The 13,111-nt window shown below is 35.9% G+C and overlaps 1 protein-coding gene across 1 annotated transcript in view; it reads right to left on the bottom strand.

The window, feature by feature from the left end:
- SLC41A2 (solute carrier family 41 member 2) overlaps positions 1-13,111 on the bottom strand; it is a 44,772-nt gene that overhangs the window by 20,883 nt on the left and 10,778 nt on the right. Inside the window, exons 4-8 of the mRNA XM_040061978.2 lie at positions 10,667-10,738; positions 9,736-9,880; positions 7,654-7,800; positions 3,015-3,162; positions 2,530-2,609 (exon numbers count right to left, since the gene is read on the bottom strand). Of these exons, the coding sequence (XP_039917912.1) occupies positions 2,530-2,609; positions 3,015-3,162; positions 7,654-7,800; positions 9,736-9,880; positions 10,667-10,738 (592 nt within the window). The remainder of the gene's footprint in view (positions 1-2,529; positions 2,610-3,014; positions 3,163-7,653; positions 7,801-9,735; positions 9,881-10,666; positions 10,739-13,111) is intronic.

Below are 13,111 nucleotides of genomic sequence, written 5' to 3'. Positions count from 1 at the left end.
TTCTGTGCCATAGGACCAACAGATTTTCAGGTAAAAGAAAATAAAACAGGAAAACCCTCAGTTTCTTTCACTACTTAGGCTTTCAATGAGAATTCCAAGGCCAAGAATGGTAGAGAAAACTTTCTGCAACAGTAATATTTAAAAAGCCATCTGTTAAGTGACCCAACACAGTTTTCATGTCAGTAAATGAGTGTAAACCAGATGTACTTTTTAACTGAAGAACTTCCTTATCCCCAGTTTACTACACTGTACTGACCAGCAATATCAAAAGGTGTCAGTAGAATTATGAAACCCAGGAGAAGCTATTCTAACAGCAACCCAAAAAATTACCTACAGTTTCCTTTTCCAGGAGGTGGTACCATAAAACCCTGCATTCTCTACACAGGACATATTTTCTTTATATTTTCCAATATAAATGCCCCTACCTTTAGAATTCTGTGTCAAGCATGCTTCTTACTATCCCAGCCCCCGGAAAGACTCTTTCCCTCCCTGCCTGCTCCTGTAGCCCCAGCTTTCCCTTCTTACACCTGCTTAACTCTTCAAAGGCCTTTTGACCTTCTAGCTAAACCTCCAGGGCTCTATAGCTTTTGGCTAGTTCTTATCCCATTAGGAGGGTTCAGAAGAATGTATGGGCATTGCCTTAATACTGGTTTTGGGTACACCTGCCTGAAAAGAAAAAAACCAATCCTCTTCTCTTAGGAAGCAAATCCAGGGGGTTAACCAAAAAAGAACTACTATAAGAAAAGTTGCAGGTGTAAAGCAGTAAAAAGCTGAAGATCAACATTTCAGGTATCAGAAATCAAAATGGAAACACACAAAAGCTAGATGCAAGTATTTCCAATTTTGAATTAATAGAAAGGCAAGGAACAGGCAAGGAAACACAACGGCTGTAGTGTAAAAATTAATTTACAGTCAGCAAGGAACTCAAGTTGCCACATAGAAATGTGTCACATTAAAAGTAAGAAGGAAATAGAGGACCTTAATGAGAAAGAAGAGGATGCAACATGCTCTTCTGAAGATTGAAATACTCAGTTCCTTTTGTCTACTGCCTTCATAAAAATGGAGATACCTGATCACAAGTAGCTAAGTGCTAGGGCCTGGGGGTTTAAGTTAAATTTACTGCATCTAGAGAGCTAAATGAACAATCCATGAAGTATTAGTGATCATTTTTGCAAACTGATTATCTTGGAGGTTAGAGAATACTGAGGGCTGTAGTGGAGAAAACACAAAATATATCTTTAAAGTGGGTCAAAAAGGATGATACAGAGAATCTGTATATCAGTGAAATTTATATTCCTACCTAAGAATTAGAGCGAATTATTAAAAAGACAATTTATGAGCATTCAGAAGACATGAAAACTGTAAAACAAGGGCTAGCATGAATTTGCCAAGAACATGCTTCTGTCAAAGCCTCTGACTGAGCAGCTCGTGTAATGTTTGCAGCAAGAGATCTACTAACTCTCAACCACAGTAAAGCTTATGAAATATTTGGGTGCTATCCTGCATTACATTTCCATTAACAATGTCTGGAAAATTAATTATATCAAGGCAATGTGGTTCAAAACTAAAACCCAGTGACCATATGAACATCTTATTATCAAGGTGGAAAAGAAGTGGCCATAATTAATTTAATTTATAGCTTAGAAAACAGAATAGAACATATTCATATGAAATTTGCAAGGGCCAACTTAAGTTAAAGCAGAATCATCTTGGTAATTAGAGAAATGGTTTTAATAACGGTACATAAAAGTGCAAATTAATGTAAGAAATCAAACGGAAAAATACAAAAAGGAGAAAGAACAGCTAGGCAGCAATGCAGCAGGAACAGATCTGGTGATTATAGTTGTTGCAAACTAAATAGGTATCAACCCTGTGGTACTGTACTAGGAAAGAAAAGCATTTTCAAACTGCACCCATCTAGTAAGATATTAACTACTCTTCTGAAACTTTCCTTGCTCTTATCATTAGAAGATAGAACACTTAACTTAAGGACCAATTTTCCATAAATTCATTCTTACACATCTGAAAAGTGTATACCAATCATCGGAAACAACACACAATTTTCTTGAGAAATGTATTTACTTGCCTGTAGTATGGTTCTTAGTTCTTATATCTATATACATTGCAGGTCGATAGTAAATCATTGTTCGAAAGTTTGTCCTTGGATGTTCAGAAAAAGAAACCCTTTGAAATAAAATTTTATATACATTTTCCCAGCCATAACTGCTTCAATATAATATTTGATAATTTAATATTTGGATATACTCCTTCAATATTTACACTTTTAGTTCCTTAATGCATACTTGAGGTTTCTACTTCTCACGTTCTCTATCACATTTTAGTGGTTGTAGTGAAAATAGAAAGCACTTCTCAGGTGTTCAAATAAACAGCCCTTGACATCAAAATCAAAACTTGAAATTAATATTCCAGATATTAATTGGCACAAGAGAAATTTACTGTGATAGACAGTTCTCAAAACAAGGTATATCAGTTGATATATGGTAGCAATTAATCCTGTCAGAGTCTTACCATTAATTACCGGGGTATAAACAACAATTCCAACCAAGTTAGGATCAGATACAGTTGTGTCCAGAATAAGGCCACCAATACTGAAAACAAAGCACAATGTTTAGAATAAGGAAGCAAGACACTTAAACAGTATTTTAAAAATTTTATAGCAATCTGACTTCGATCATCTTCGAGCCAGGACTTTCATCTCATCTTTCCCCTGAGCCATTACCTCATCCTGAGCTACAGAGTAACACCACTACAGATATTCACTTATTAAAACTGGCTTCTTGTATAACAAAGACCGCAGAGTATTAGCCAATTCCTCTGCTTTTAAGATTCATAATTTTCATTGGATTAAATAATCTCTTAGATCAGTTATAAAATTCTAAAGCCTGAATTCTAGAGGCTCTTTAATTGTGTCTCTTGCGTACAATCAAGTAAGATACACAGAGGTACAGGATGGCTATCAAGATGCTTCCATGCAGCAAGACAAACTGACCTACCTGCTTATGATCATGGCAGTTATAACAGGCTCCCATCCTGAATGGAGGACAGTTCTGGTAGCTGGGTGTTTGGCAGCTATGACAATTCCCATCGGAGTCAGAGCCAAAAAAAAGGCAGCAACCAAAGGAGATACATAGTAGTATGTCTCTAAAATAATAATAAAGGGGGAAAACAAAAAAAAGGCAAACCACTTTTACTCTCCAGATGTTCCTACACCTTTTTCTTAGTTCACAATTCTAAAATAAATTATGATCTATGCTATACAATTGAGGAATTTTAATGGCCTTCATTACCATTACACCTGAAGTTTCAACTACTGCACTAAGCAATACGGTTAATATCTGCCATCTGTGATCATTGTCTCTCATCTTCTCAAGGACAGAGCCATCACCACAAAGAAGGAATTTTGAAAAGGATTTTTGTATGATAACATTTGTTGTGATAACAAATACATACAGATATAGAATTCTATATCTATAGGGATATAGAATTAAAACATTATTTTGTAACAGAAGAAAAAATTTCTAAAGAAACTTAATATAATGAAAATGCATTTTGTTTATATCCAGATTCTTCACAAAGGTATTCCCTTCTTCCCAAAGCAGGTAATATGGTAATCTTTCCAGAAATAGCATATCTAAAAAGATTCAAGCACAGTGTGCAAAATTGAGACATTTGTATCAGCAGTTGTTTCATAGCCAGCTTGAACTTGAAAATTAACAGGCAGTTCTGCTGCTTGCACCTACCCACGAGAATTCCATCCTATTTCATAGGAATACAACTGCAAACACTGGTGAGTACCGTCATAAAGCTGAGACTATAAAACAAACAGCTGCTTCCACAGAAAGAACACTACTTTTTTCTGATTACTTGGTTTTATAATCCCCTCCTCACAGAAGCAACTACAGTGATCCAAGACTTCCTAATTCAACAGGGAGGTAAATAATGGAAAAATTATCCTAATGGCAAATATATATGTATAAACTGTGCAAATATTCCACTTTCAAATATTTGTTTCATGAGAAGTGTGGTCACATTTTGTTGAAACCTTCAAAATTTAGACAAGTCTTACAGCAAAATATATTTTAAATGAACAGGTTGAAATAGTTAATATAGATCACACAAACACTACCAAAGAGGAGTAGTTGGTACATAAAAAATATTCTCACCCATGTGTTATAGCTTATTACAATGGCTGCAAATCCAAGCAATTACTACTTTGATGTTACCTTACTGGATCTCCTGAAAGAATTGCTGTGGAATTTTTAGAAGTTACTATCCTTCTGCATTGAGTTACAACCTCTGCAGCAGAGCCAGTAGAAAACATATGTAAGTTATGTTTCCCTGGGAAAACTAAAAGTAGAAAGCTATTAGAAGGAGAACAAGACAAAGCCCAGGAGAGAAGTAATTTTTTCCTGTCCTTATCTAATTATAATTATTCTTACAGTGTATAATCTCCCTCGCCCTTTGTGGGGCCTTTTTTTTTTTCCTCCTTTCACCTCTTTTTGTGAGCTAAGAGGTGGACCAGTCAGAATACTCAGCTCCAGTCTAACTCTTGGGAGCAATGAAGGACTTCTTAGGTTTTTGGTGGTGGTGGTGGTGGTTTTTTTTTTGTTGTTGTTTGTTTGTTTTAATTTATTGGAGACTCTGCTGGTAGAACATCTTACTACAAAAATCTAAAAAGTTTAACCTTGAGATGCATCTTTAAAGGAAGGGTAGATATCTTCCTCTTCATGTTTAATTCACAGAAGAAGCAAATGCATTTTTCAATAGCTCAAGAATGGGAAGAGAAAATAAATGAATTCTCTTTCAGGGCTCATTTCACTCCATTTTGTTTTTTAATTTTATAGCAGGCAGTTTACATGTGAAAAGGCATCTTGCTCAAATAATGCAGCCTCTAATAGAAATTAGAGGTCAACTGGAAATATACTGCTTCAAAACAACTGGTAAGGACCTGAAAACAATAACGTGAATCGCACAATTTGTCTTCTCAGCCCGGAGCAAACGTATACCAGAGCTAAATGCATATTCTGTGAGAAAAAATGGAAAGCTTCAAAGAAGTTTTCAAATCATTACTGACAAATAACAGGCAACACAGGCCTCCACGTTTAATTTATTGAGTGTTCCTATCGCAGAGCACTTGTGTTCTGTTGGAGGAAATGTGCCAGGTCCAGTGATGGTCCTGGGGAGCCCTCTAGTGCTTTCCCCCAGCTATTTAACAAGGATTCACAGCTCTTCTCAGGGAGTTGTTAAGAACTGTTTACCTTTTTTTATTTAAAATCCCATGTTTGATAACTTTTAACGCACTCAGATGAACCTTTAAGAAATTATATATATGATGGTGGCCAAACAAGGTGTCTCATTTGGTCCCAGCCTAGGTAAAAATGCTACAGAGTCCTTTCCCCTGTCTCTTCAGGGTATGCCATGAAGTGTTGTACCAACACAAAGGCTGTGCACCTCTGTTGCAGACAAACATAAAGCTTGTGTACAAATAATTTCCATTCTTCCAGTCTTGTTGTCTGAAAACAACTCACACCATGCAGAGAGCAGGTGGAAATTTATTTCATTAGTTAGGCTAATAAATCAAAGGGGAAAATAGTTAATTCTGAGCACAGCTCAGAAGCGAATCCCACCAGTTTCATTATTACCTATAAACTGCAGACTTCTTTTTAGCATTCCCATTGGGCTTCTTATTCTAGCACTGAGAAAGCACAGAAAGAACAGGAGGAGAAAGAACAGAGAGTATCTGTGCTGGATAAGGCACAGTTCTCATCTAGCCCTGTCTTTAGCAGACTGTGGCCAACAGTTATGGAGAGAAGAAAAGAAAAATGACAGGTTTAGGGTGATGCTTCTTTCAGCATGCCCTGCCAGCTTCTGCTGAGGTTTGCAGAAGGGATTTCCATCTCTCAAGCCTCTGTCTGCATCTCTCTGCTCAGTACTCCTCAAAGGGTTCCCCTCTGACTACTTTATCCAAAGTTTTCTAAAATCACTTTGGTCCTCTTAATTCAACAAAGAAGTAAGTTTCACATCCCACTCATGTATTGTCTAAAAAAAACTTCTTTTTTTAAAACTTTTTTTTAACTTTTAAACTTTTTTAACCTGTTGCCTAATCATTCTCTGAATGTCTCTTCCCTGCCATTCACAACTTGACATAGCTCTCCTGAGCTGAAGGTGCTCCATACTTTCATTCCTCGTTACTATTTCATAGTTAAAATGCATCTTGGAAACCACCTATTTCTAAGGGCTTTGTGGCATGTTCTTTCTTTAGAAACGCTCTCTTGTTTCCAAAAAGAAAGAAATACAATTACACTGAAAAAAGCTACAAAGAGTAGAAGGAGTCATTTTAGTGGTGACTACATAATTACATACTTCACCAAAAGAGAAGTATTTCCAGAAGGCAGAAAACTGGGAGTAACTCTTGGAAGCACATGGATTCTTACCCCTACACATGTGGGATATGCTCTCCAGCTGCAGTGGCACAGAAAAATGTCAGTGGCCATGACAGCTATGAAAGCAGGAAAGGATCAGTTCAGACTGTAGCCACTTCTTTTTTTATTCCTCTGAGACACGTTAGAACACCTGCATCTAGAAATGTAAATTACTGGAAATGTGTCAAAAGAAGAAAAAAGTCCAAGCTTCTTTACCCATCTTCTTTGGGGGGGGGGGGTGTTGAGTGTTTGTTGTTTAGATTGATAGATTAAAATGATTAGCATGTTATAAGAGTTTTTCTCATCAGAAAAAAAGAAAGAAGAGGTGATTAAAAAGATCTTCACCAATTTTCACGGTAAATTTACAAAATTCCTTAAAAAAAGTGTTTAAAGAAACTATTTGAGAAATACAGTTATTAGAATATAACATGAAAGATTTAAATATAGTTATGCAATAAACAATACTATTTAAGTTTTAACAAAAAATACGGAAAATGTTTTAAAAAATACTTCTTTGCACACTGGTACATTTAAGCTGACATCATGCTAACACTTTCTAAATATGAAAGATCAAATACCAAAAAAAACAACTGCAAGTCACGTCATAGTAGCTTGAGTCTTATTAGATACTTTTTCTGGCTAGTGTTGAAATACTTCCATATGAAAAGGTTTGGACCATTATCCAAAAGCTGTAAAGACTGTATGTGGTGATATCAGCATCTCTGGTAAGGACAACACCATATTTCATCTGTGGTATATTATACTATAATTGTCTACAATTATGTCTTTTAAAACACAATAAACTTTTAATAGTTTCTATGGAATGAGATAGTTGCAGCAATGATTTAATTTTGAATAAGGCTCTTAACATTCTTTTCTGACTGTGAGAAAATGTTTTCGCATTATATTGTGTTCTTCATTATTATGGTTTGTATTTCACATGTAGGTTGACTGTGATATCGTCAAAGTCTTTCAGACATTCCTAGATTGTGCCAAAGTTCAGGTTAGTGACTTCTATAATTTATTTTTAATAAGGAAAAAAAAAAAAAAAATCACGGCACTCTAAGATTTACCATTTAATGGTATAAATGTTGACCAAAAATAAGTCAGACTAAAAGGTTTGCCAGACCTCTCCCTCCCAGCCTTCTCCCCACCCACCTAACCCCAAAAAGACTCCTGGGGAGTCATACACATTTAAAAGCACACTTACCAAGGCAAGTGTACAGACCCTGACTTATCCATGCTAGTATGGCAAGGGTGATGAGGTCTCCAAAACTTGCTGCTATAGGAGTGGCAACGTTGTCAGGATTAATACCAGTCTTCTTAGATCCAACAATAACTCCAACCATTATCACTCCTAAATTCAACAAAGAAGACAGTATAGAAACTGTATCCACTGTTGTAATTCCACAGAAAATTCCAAGATTATGACAATTTCAAACTTAATAAATAAGAAGCCAGTGGGTTTTTTCCTCCGGATGATTGCTCTTCCTACCTGATTTATGACTGTGTTTTTAAGTTTTAGCTATTTGAAGAAAGGGATACACACTTTAAAAAAACACAGTAAGCACACACACAAAAAAATCAAGAACCATCTGTATAATAAAATACTTTGCTTATGACTAGAATTAACGCTATTGAAATTGTAAAGCAGTTATTTCCTGAAGAAAAAAAATATGAAGTGTATTCTTTTCCAACCCTGTTAACTTCTGCCAGCTGTAATTTAAATCAAGCTAGGCTGAAAACAACGTAAGATTAAATACTTTGACATCTGATATTGTGCAAGTCTATCAAGGAATTAGCACCAAACACCAAGAAGATACATAACAAATTAAACCCAAGACAACATATTAAAAATATTACTTGCTACACACTTGAAGAAATTAATTAAAGGTGTTAATCTGTATTTTTTCCTGTAAACATCGACATTAACTTTTGAAGAGTAATCTCTCTGCAAAATGCAATTGGCTACTAAAAATAAAATTTGCATTGTTACAAACAGTCTTTGGCACAGCCTAACTTCCCTCTCATCGTATATTATATATAAGAACTTCACCTGTATATGCTATCCTTTATGCCATGTTATGCATTAGGATATTATATATATTATATTTTTCATGTATATATATTACATACAATATATATAACTATATATAATTATACATTTATACAATTTATATAGATATATATTAAAAAATGTATATTATACATTAGGAGTTCACGTCTAGAGAAACTGCCTAAGGAGTTATACACCAGGAAATTCTCCAAAGAATAAACTGGAATGATACTGTAGGATCACAATATTTCAAAAGCACCTGTTTTGCATTTAGGAGGACAAAGCTTAGAAAGTAATTTCCTGTACTGGCCCATCACCGGGACAAAAACAGAAGTTTCTCTTCATGTCAAATCATACATGAGAAGTGTAAAAAATGCACTCATGCTCCTCAGTTCTCTTGCTGCCCTTAGTTCTGCACATGATCAAACTCAGTGGCTTTCTTGTCACTAAAAAATGTGTGATCTTATTTCTGTGCAAAACTTTAACAATTTTGCAATTTTCATGTAAGTTAACATAGCAGAGCAGTAAAACAAGGAAGTAACCCATTTTACTTATTATTCTTAAGACTACTGACCAAGTATTTTCATTAAGAGAATGTCACAAGTAGAGGTACTTTCCTCCTCCCCTTCACATCCATTAAGTACAATCTTTTATGGTTAAATGTTTCCTGACAATTAGGAAGAGAATTAAATTCATCATGCCATATTGCTCCAGACAGACACTGGCACTGTTTGTAACTCTGGACTTGAACTTGGTCCAAACCCTTCAAATAATGAGCCAAACCGTTCACTTCAGCACCAAAGCAGAGCACAACACAAGCAGTATGGGCAACCTGGAACTGTGAATTCAGTTCAGCTAACATCCAGAACCAGTTGAGTGTAATTATAAACAGGTTTTACCTGCTAAGTACTAGGAATATATTTTGTACATTAATCAATAGAGAAGGCAGGGGGAGAAGTTCTCCGTCATAGTAGGTGAAGTCTCAAAACCATACTGTTTTGTTTAGATATGCTCAGGAGGTCCTGCAAATCAAAAGCTTTCCAAAAACTGTGGCAGGAGAGGAATGCAATATGCCCACCTATATGGAAATTGCAAAAGGGCATCTTATTCTCAGCTGGTTTTCAGATGTATTGTACCTTACCAGATTTAAATTTTAAAGGAATAGCAGCATAAGACACATTCTGCATCCACAGAAGAGTAAATAACTGCACCAAGTAACACGAGCACCCCCTTTACCTTGTAAAAGAGAAGCTATGAAGGCAGTTGCTACGCTGCTAGAGCACAAAAGGACTGAATGATCAAAGCGGTATTTGCCCTCCGGAATCCAGCCCAATATAACTGCTGCCACTGCTGCCAGAAAACCAACCACTGTTGCCTGAACCTGGAGAAGAAAGTGAGTTCATAAAATAATTGACAGACTTAGGAGGACCACAGAATCATTTTCTGTCAGCCTTTCCTCCTATCTACATTTACATGCCAGGTACAATGGGAGCGTGCTCATCTGTTTTGTAGAGAGGATGACAACCTTGGATGAGTAAGAGGAAAGCAGAAAAGGCTTTACCAGCCTTTTACAGACTCCAGAATAGCAAAAGTAAAATCAGAGAGAGGAGCTCAGGATTTACAAGAAGCCAAAGCCCAAAGAAGTTTCTAAACCACTTAAAGTAGTGAAGTCACAACATAAATATTTCACCTCTGTTTTAGGAATGTTACATTATAACTTACAAATAAGAAATAGCTCTCAAGAAACAGCTGCTTTGGAGAGCATGCACTCCTTCCCTCAAATGACCCAGCTATCTAAAATACTGGTTATTATCCAAAAGCTCTATCACACACTTCCTTTAAACCTTGAATCCAATGCAAATATGGTATTAGAAACATTTGAAAGGCCAAATTTAAAAGGTTTTGCCAAATCTGAATTTTTTCTCTAATCACCCTCAGATCCTTTCTCAGGAAAAATTATAGAGGAAATACCCTTGGTACAGTCACAAATAATACTTTACCTCTTCTAATAAATATAAGCTGATACTGTTTTAGAGAAGAGCCAGTGTAGTAAAGCTACCTTCCCACTAACACTGTTCATCTCCATACTTATCAATGTTTGTGATTTAACTTTTTCAGTAACTTCACTCACTTACAAGAATTAATCCAATAAACCCATTATATTTACCTGTTTTAAGGCCAAATTGCCAATTATTAGGTTCCATTTCTCAATGGGAGAATCCATTTTTCCAATATTTACCTGTCAAAAGAAGTACAGATATTTGGGGTTAAAATGGTATTATTTGAAAACACCCAGGAATAATTCAGCTAATAAAATAAAACAAAAACTTTGATTAAAAACAAGATACATCTTTTAAAGTCAAACACTGCTTTTGATTTGTAGTCATACTTACAGTATCCTTCCAAAAGCAGCTAAATTTGATGCAGTTTTACATAGTAACTTGTTTAACATTAGCTTGCTCTGCAAGGTGAAACAGGCACCTTACATTCCTGGAATGTCCAAGCACCACCAGTGATTAGATCAGTGGCTGGAAGATCCCTTTAGACTGAGCTTGTTTCTATGGTGCTTAAATTCTGAAAATAAGAAATGCTAGAATCTAATACTGTTTAGCATTCTGAATTTTCAATTATACAATACAGCTGGAGATTTCTGATGCTATAAATGATGTAAGTCCAATATTAAGGTAGTAGCTGAAAGATAGCAAATAAATTATTCTAGGAAATTTAAAAGTATATACATACCCCTTTATAATGTAATTCCTACTTTGGGTTGGGTTTTTTTTAGTTAGAGAACTAAATTTGATGAACAATACAAAACACTGCAGTATGACTGTGCTTAAAATAACTTCCTTTTAGAGATAACAGAAAATTTTTTTACATGTTGAGCATAAATTTTAGCGTTTTTTTCCCATACAGTACTAATTTATGAGATAACATATTTCTCAAAAACCAGAAAGATTTCATGCATACATTTTTCATCTTTTGGTAATTCCTTTTCAGTAGATTTCTATAATTTTTTTTTTCACGTTGTTTCATTTTGTGATAGTAGTGACTTGAAAGGAACCAAGTGTTAAAATAAATGCTAATTCAAAAACAATAAAATAAATCACTTTATCTCAATCACACTATAAATATTCTATAATGTTCAAACTACAAAGCTCTGCAAACACATCCAGTAAGTTTAAACAGTACAGCAGTTGTTTCAAGAAATGCTGATAAGAATCTCCATTGCACCCTTCTTAAATATATATATATGCTAAGTGAAAAAACGCCAGGCTGTGGAGAGTTTCACTTCTCTCCTTGGAAAAATTTTTAGAAAAGTATCCAAAAAATCCCTATTAAAAAAATTAATCTTACAAAATGCTTAATCCAGCCTAAAGGTGAGCTCCTGCCAAATGCCACAGCTCCTCTTTCTCCCACTGTCACCCACACATTCACATTTTCTTTCCTGAACCAGCTCCACGAGTGAGCCCATGGCACCAAAGATCTGCTGATTTGATGGAAAACATTTTTATTCAGGGAGCAAAAAGGGGTTATCTGCTCTAGAACGATCTGATCCATCACATCCAACCATGTAACCTTGCACAAGTACTCTCAGGGTTTGGAAAGGGAGAAAGCAGAACCGCTCCTTGCAGCTGCAGGTTTCCATCAACTGAGATCAAGTTTATTGTGACACTGTGAAATAGATGAACCTAAACAAAAGGTTTGTAAGGTCATACAGCTAATGCTTAACAACAATAACACACACGGTCTGAACAAGAGTCTGCACAAATTTACAGGAATGGTTTGACGCTGGTGGCGGGTAATTTCTTCGGGGTTTTTTTTGGTGGGGGGAGGTTTGTTTTGTTTGTTTGTTTGTTTGTTGGGGTTTTTGTTGTTGTTGTTGCTGTTTACAGATGAAAAAGGAATAGAGAGAAAAGACAGCAGTGTGAATTGAGACAATGAGAGTGACCCAAAGAACAGAACAAAGTTGAGGGACACAAAACACAATATAAATACTGTGCTTGAACGGGCAGTTGACCTCACCCAAGTACACCAGCACAGCAGCGGGCAGAGGGAGAAATGGCTTGCAGAGGCAGAACTCCAGAAGCACCTTTTGCTCTTTGCTGGCTGTATTCTACATATGAAGGAATTTCTGGTGAGATAAAAATAATGCTTTAAAAACAGTAGGCTGTAAAATTGCCAGGGTATGGAGAGTTTAGACTAACACCAAAGTGCAACGCAAGCTATGCCCTGAGGTAGATGAAAAACAGTCTTGAGACAGATTTAGTGAAGTAACTGATGCTAAAGAGGATGGGAAATTGTGAGTGACGAGTAAGATGCAGCTAAAAGAGAAATTCGGGCAACAAGAAGAATGAAAGTGATCAGACAATGCTTGAAACTGATGTACTACGGATAAGGAACTTGCTAAGAAGACACTACTTTTTGGCTGACCACATAATTAATAATGAAGTAAAGATAATTAGTTTACAGCCCCAAGAGCACAGACATGTCTGCAAATTCAGATGCAATTATAAGCTAATTGAGCAAGCAGGGCATGAATTCACTCCAATGATGAACTGATGTCAGAAATTTCCTCCTCACTAGGTAAAACTGGTCACAGGGGCACAGT

The sequence above is a fragment of the Hirundo rustica genome, chromosome 4 (assembly GCF_015227805.2).
Source record: "Hirundo rustica isolate bHirRus1 chromosome 4, bHirRus1.pri.v3, whole genome shotgun sequence".
NCBI classification, from domain to species: domain Eukaryota; kingdom Metazoa; phylum Chordata; class Aves; order Passeriformes; family Hirundinidae; genus Hirundo; species Hirundo rustica.
This window is presented reverse-complemented; position numbering and strand designations above follow the sequence as displayed.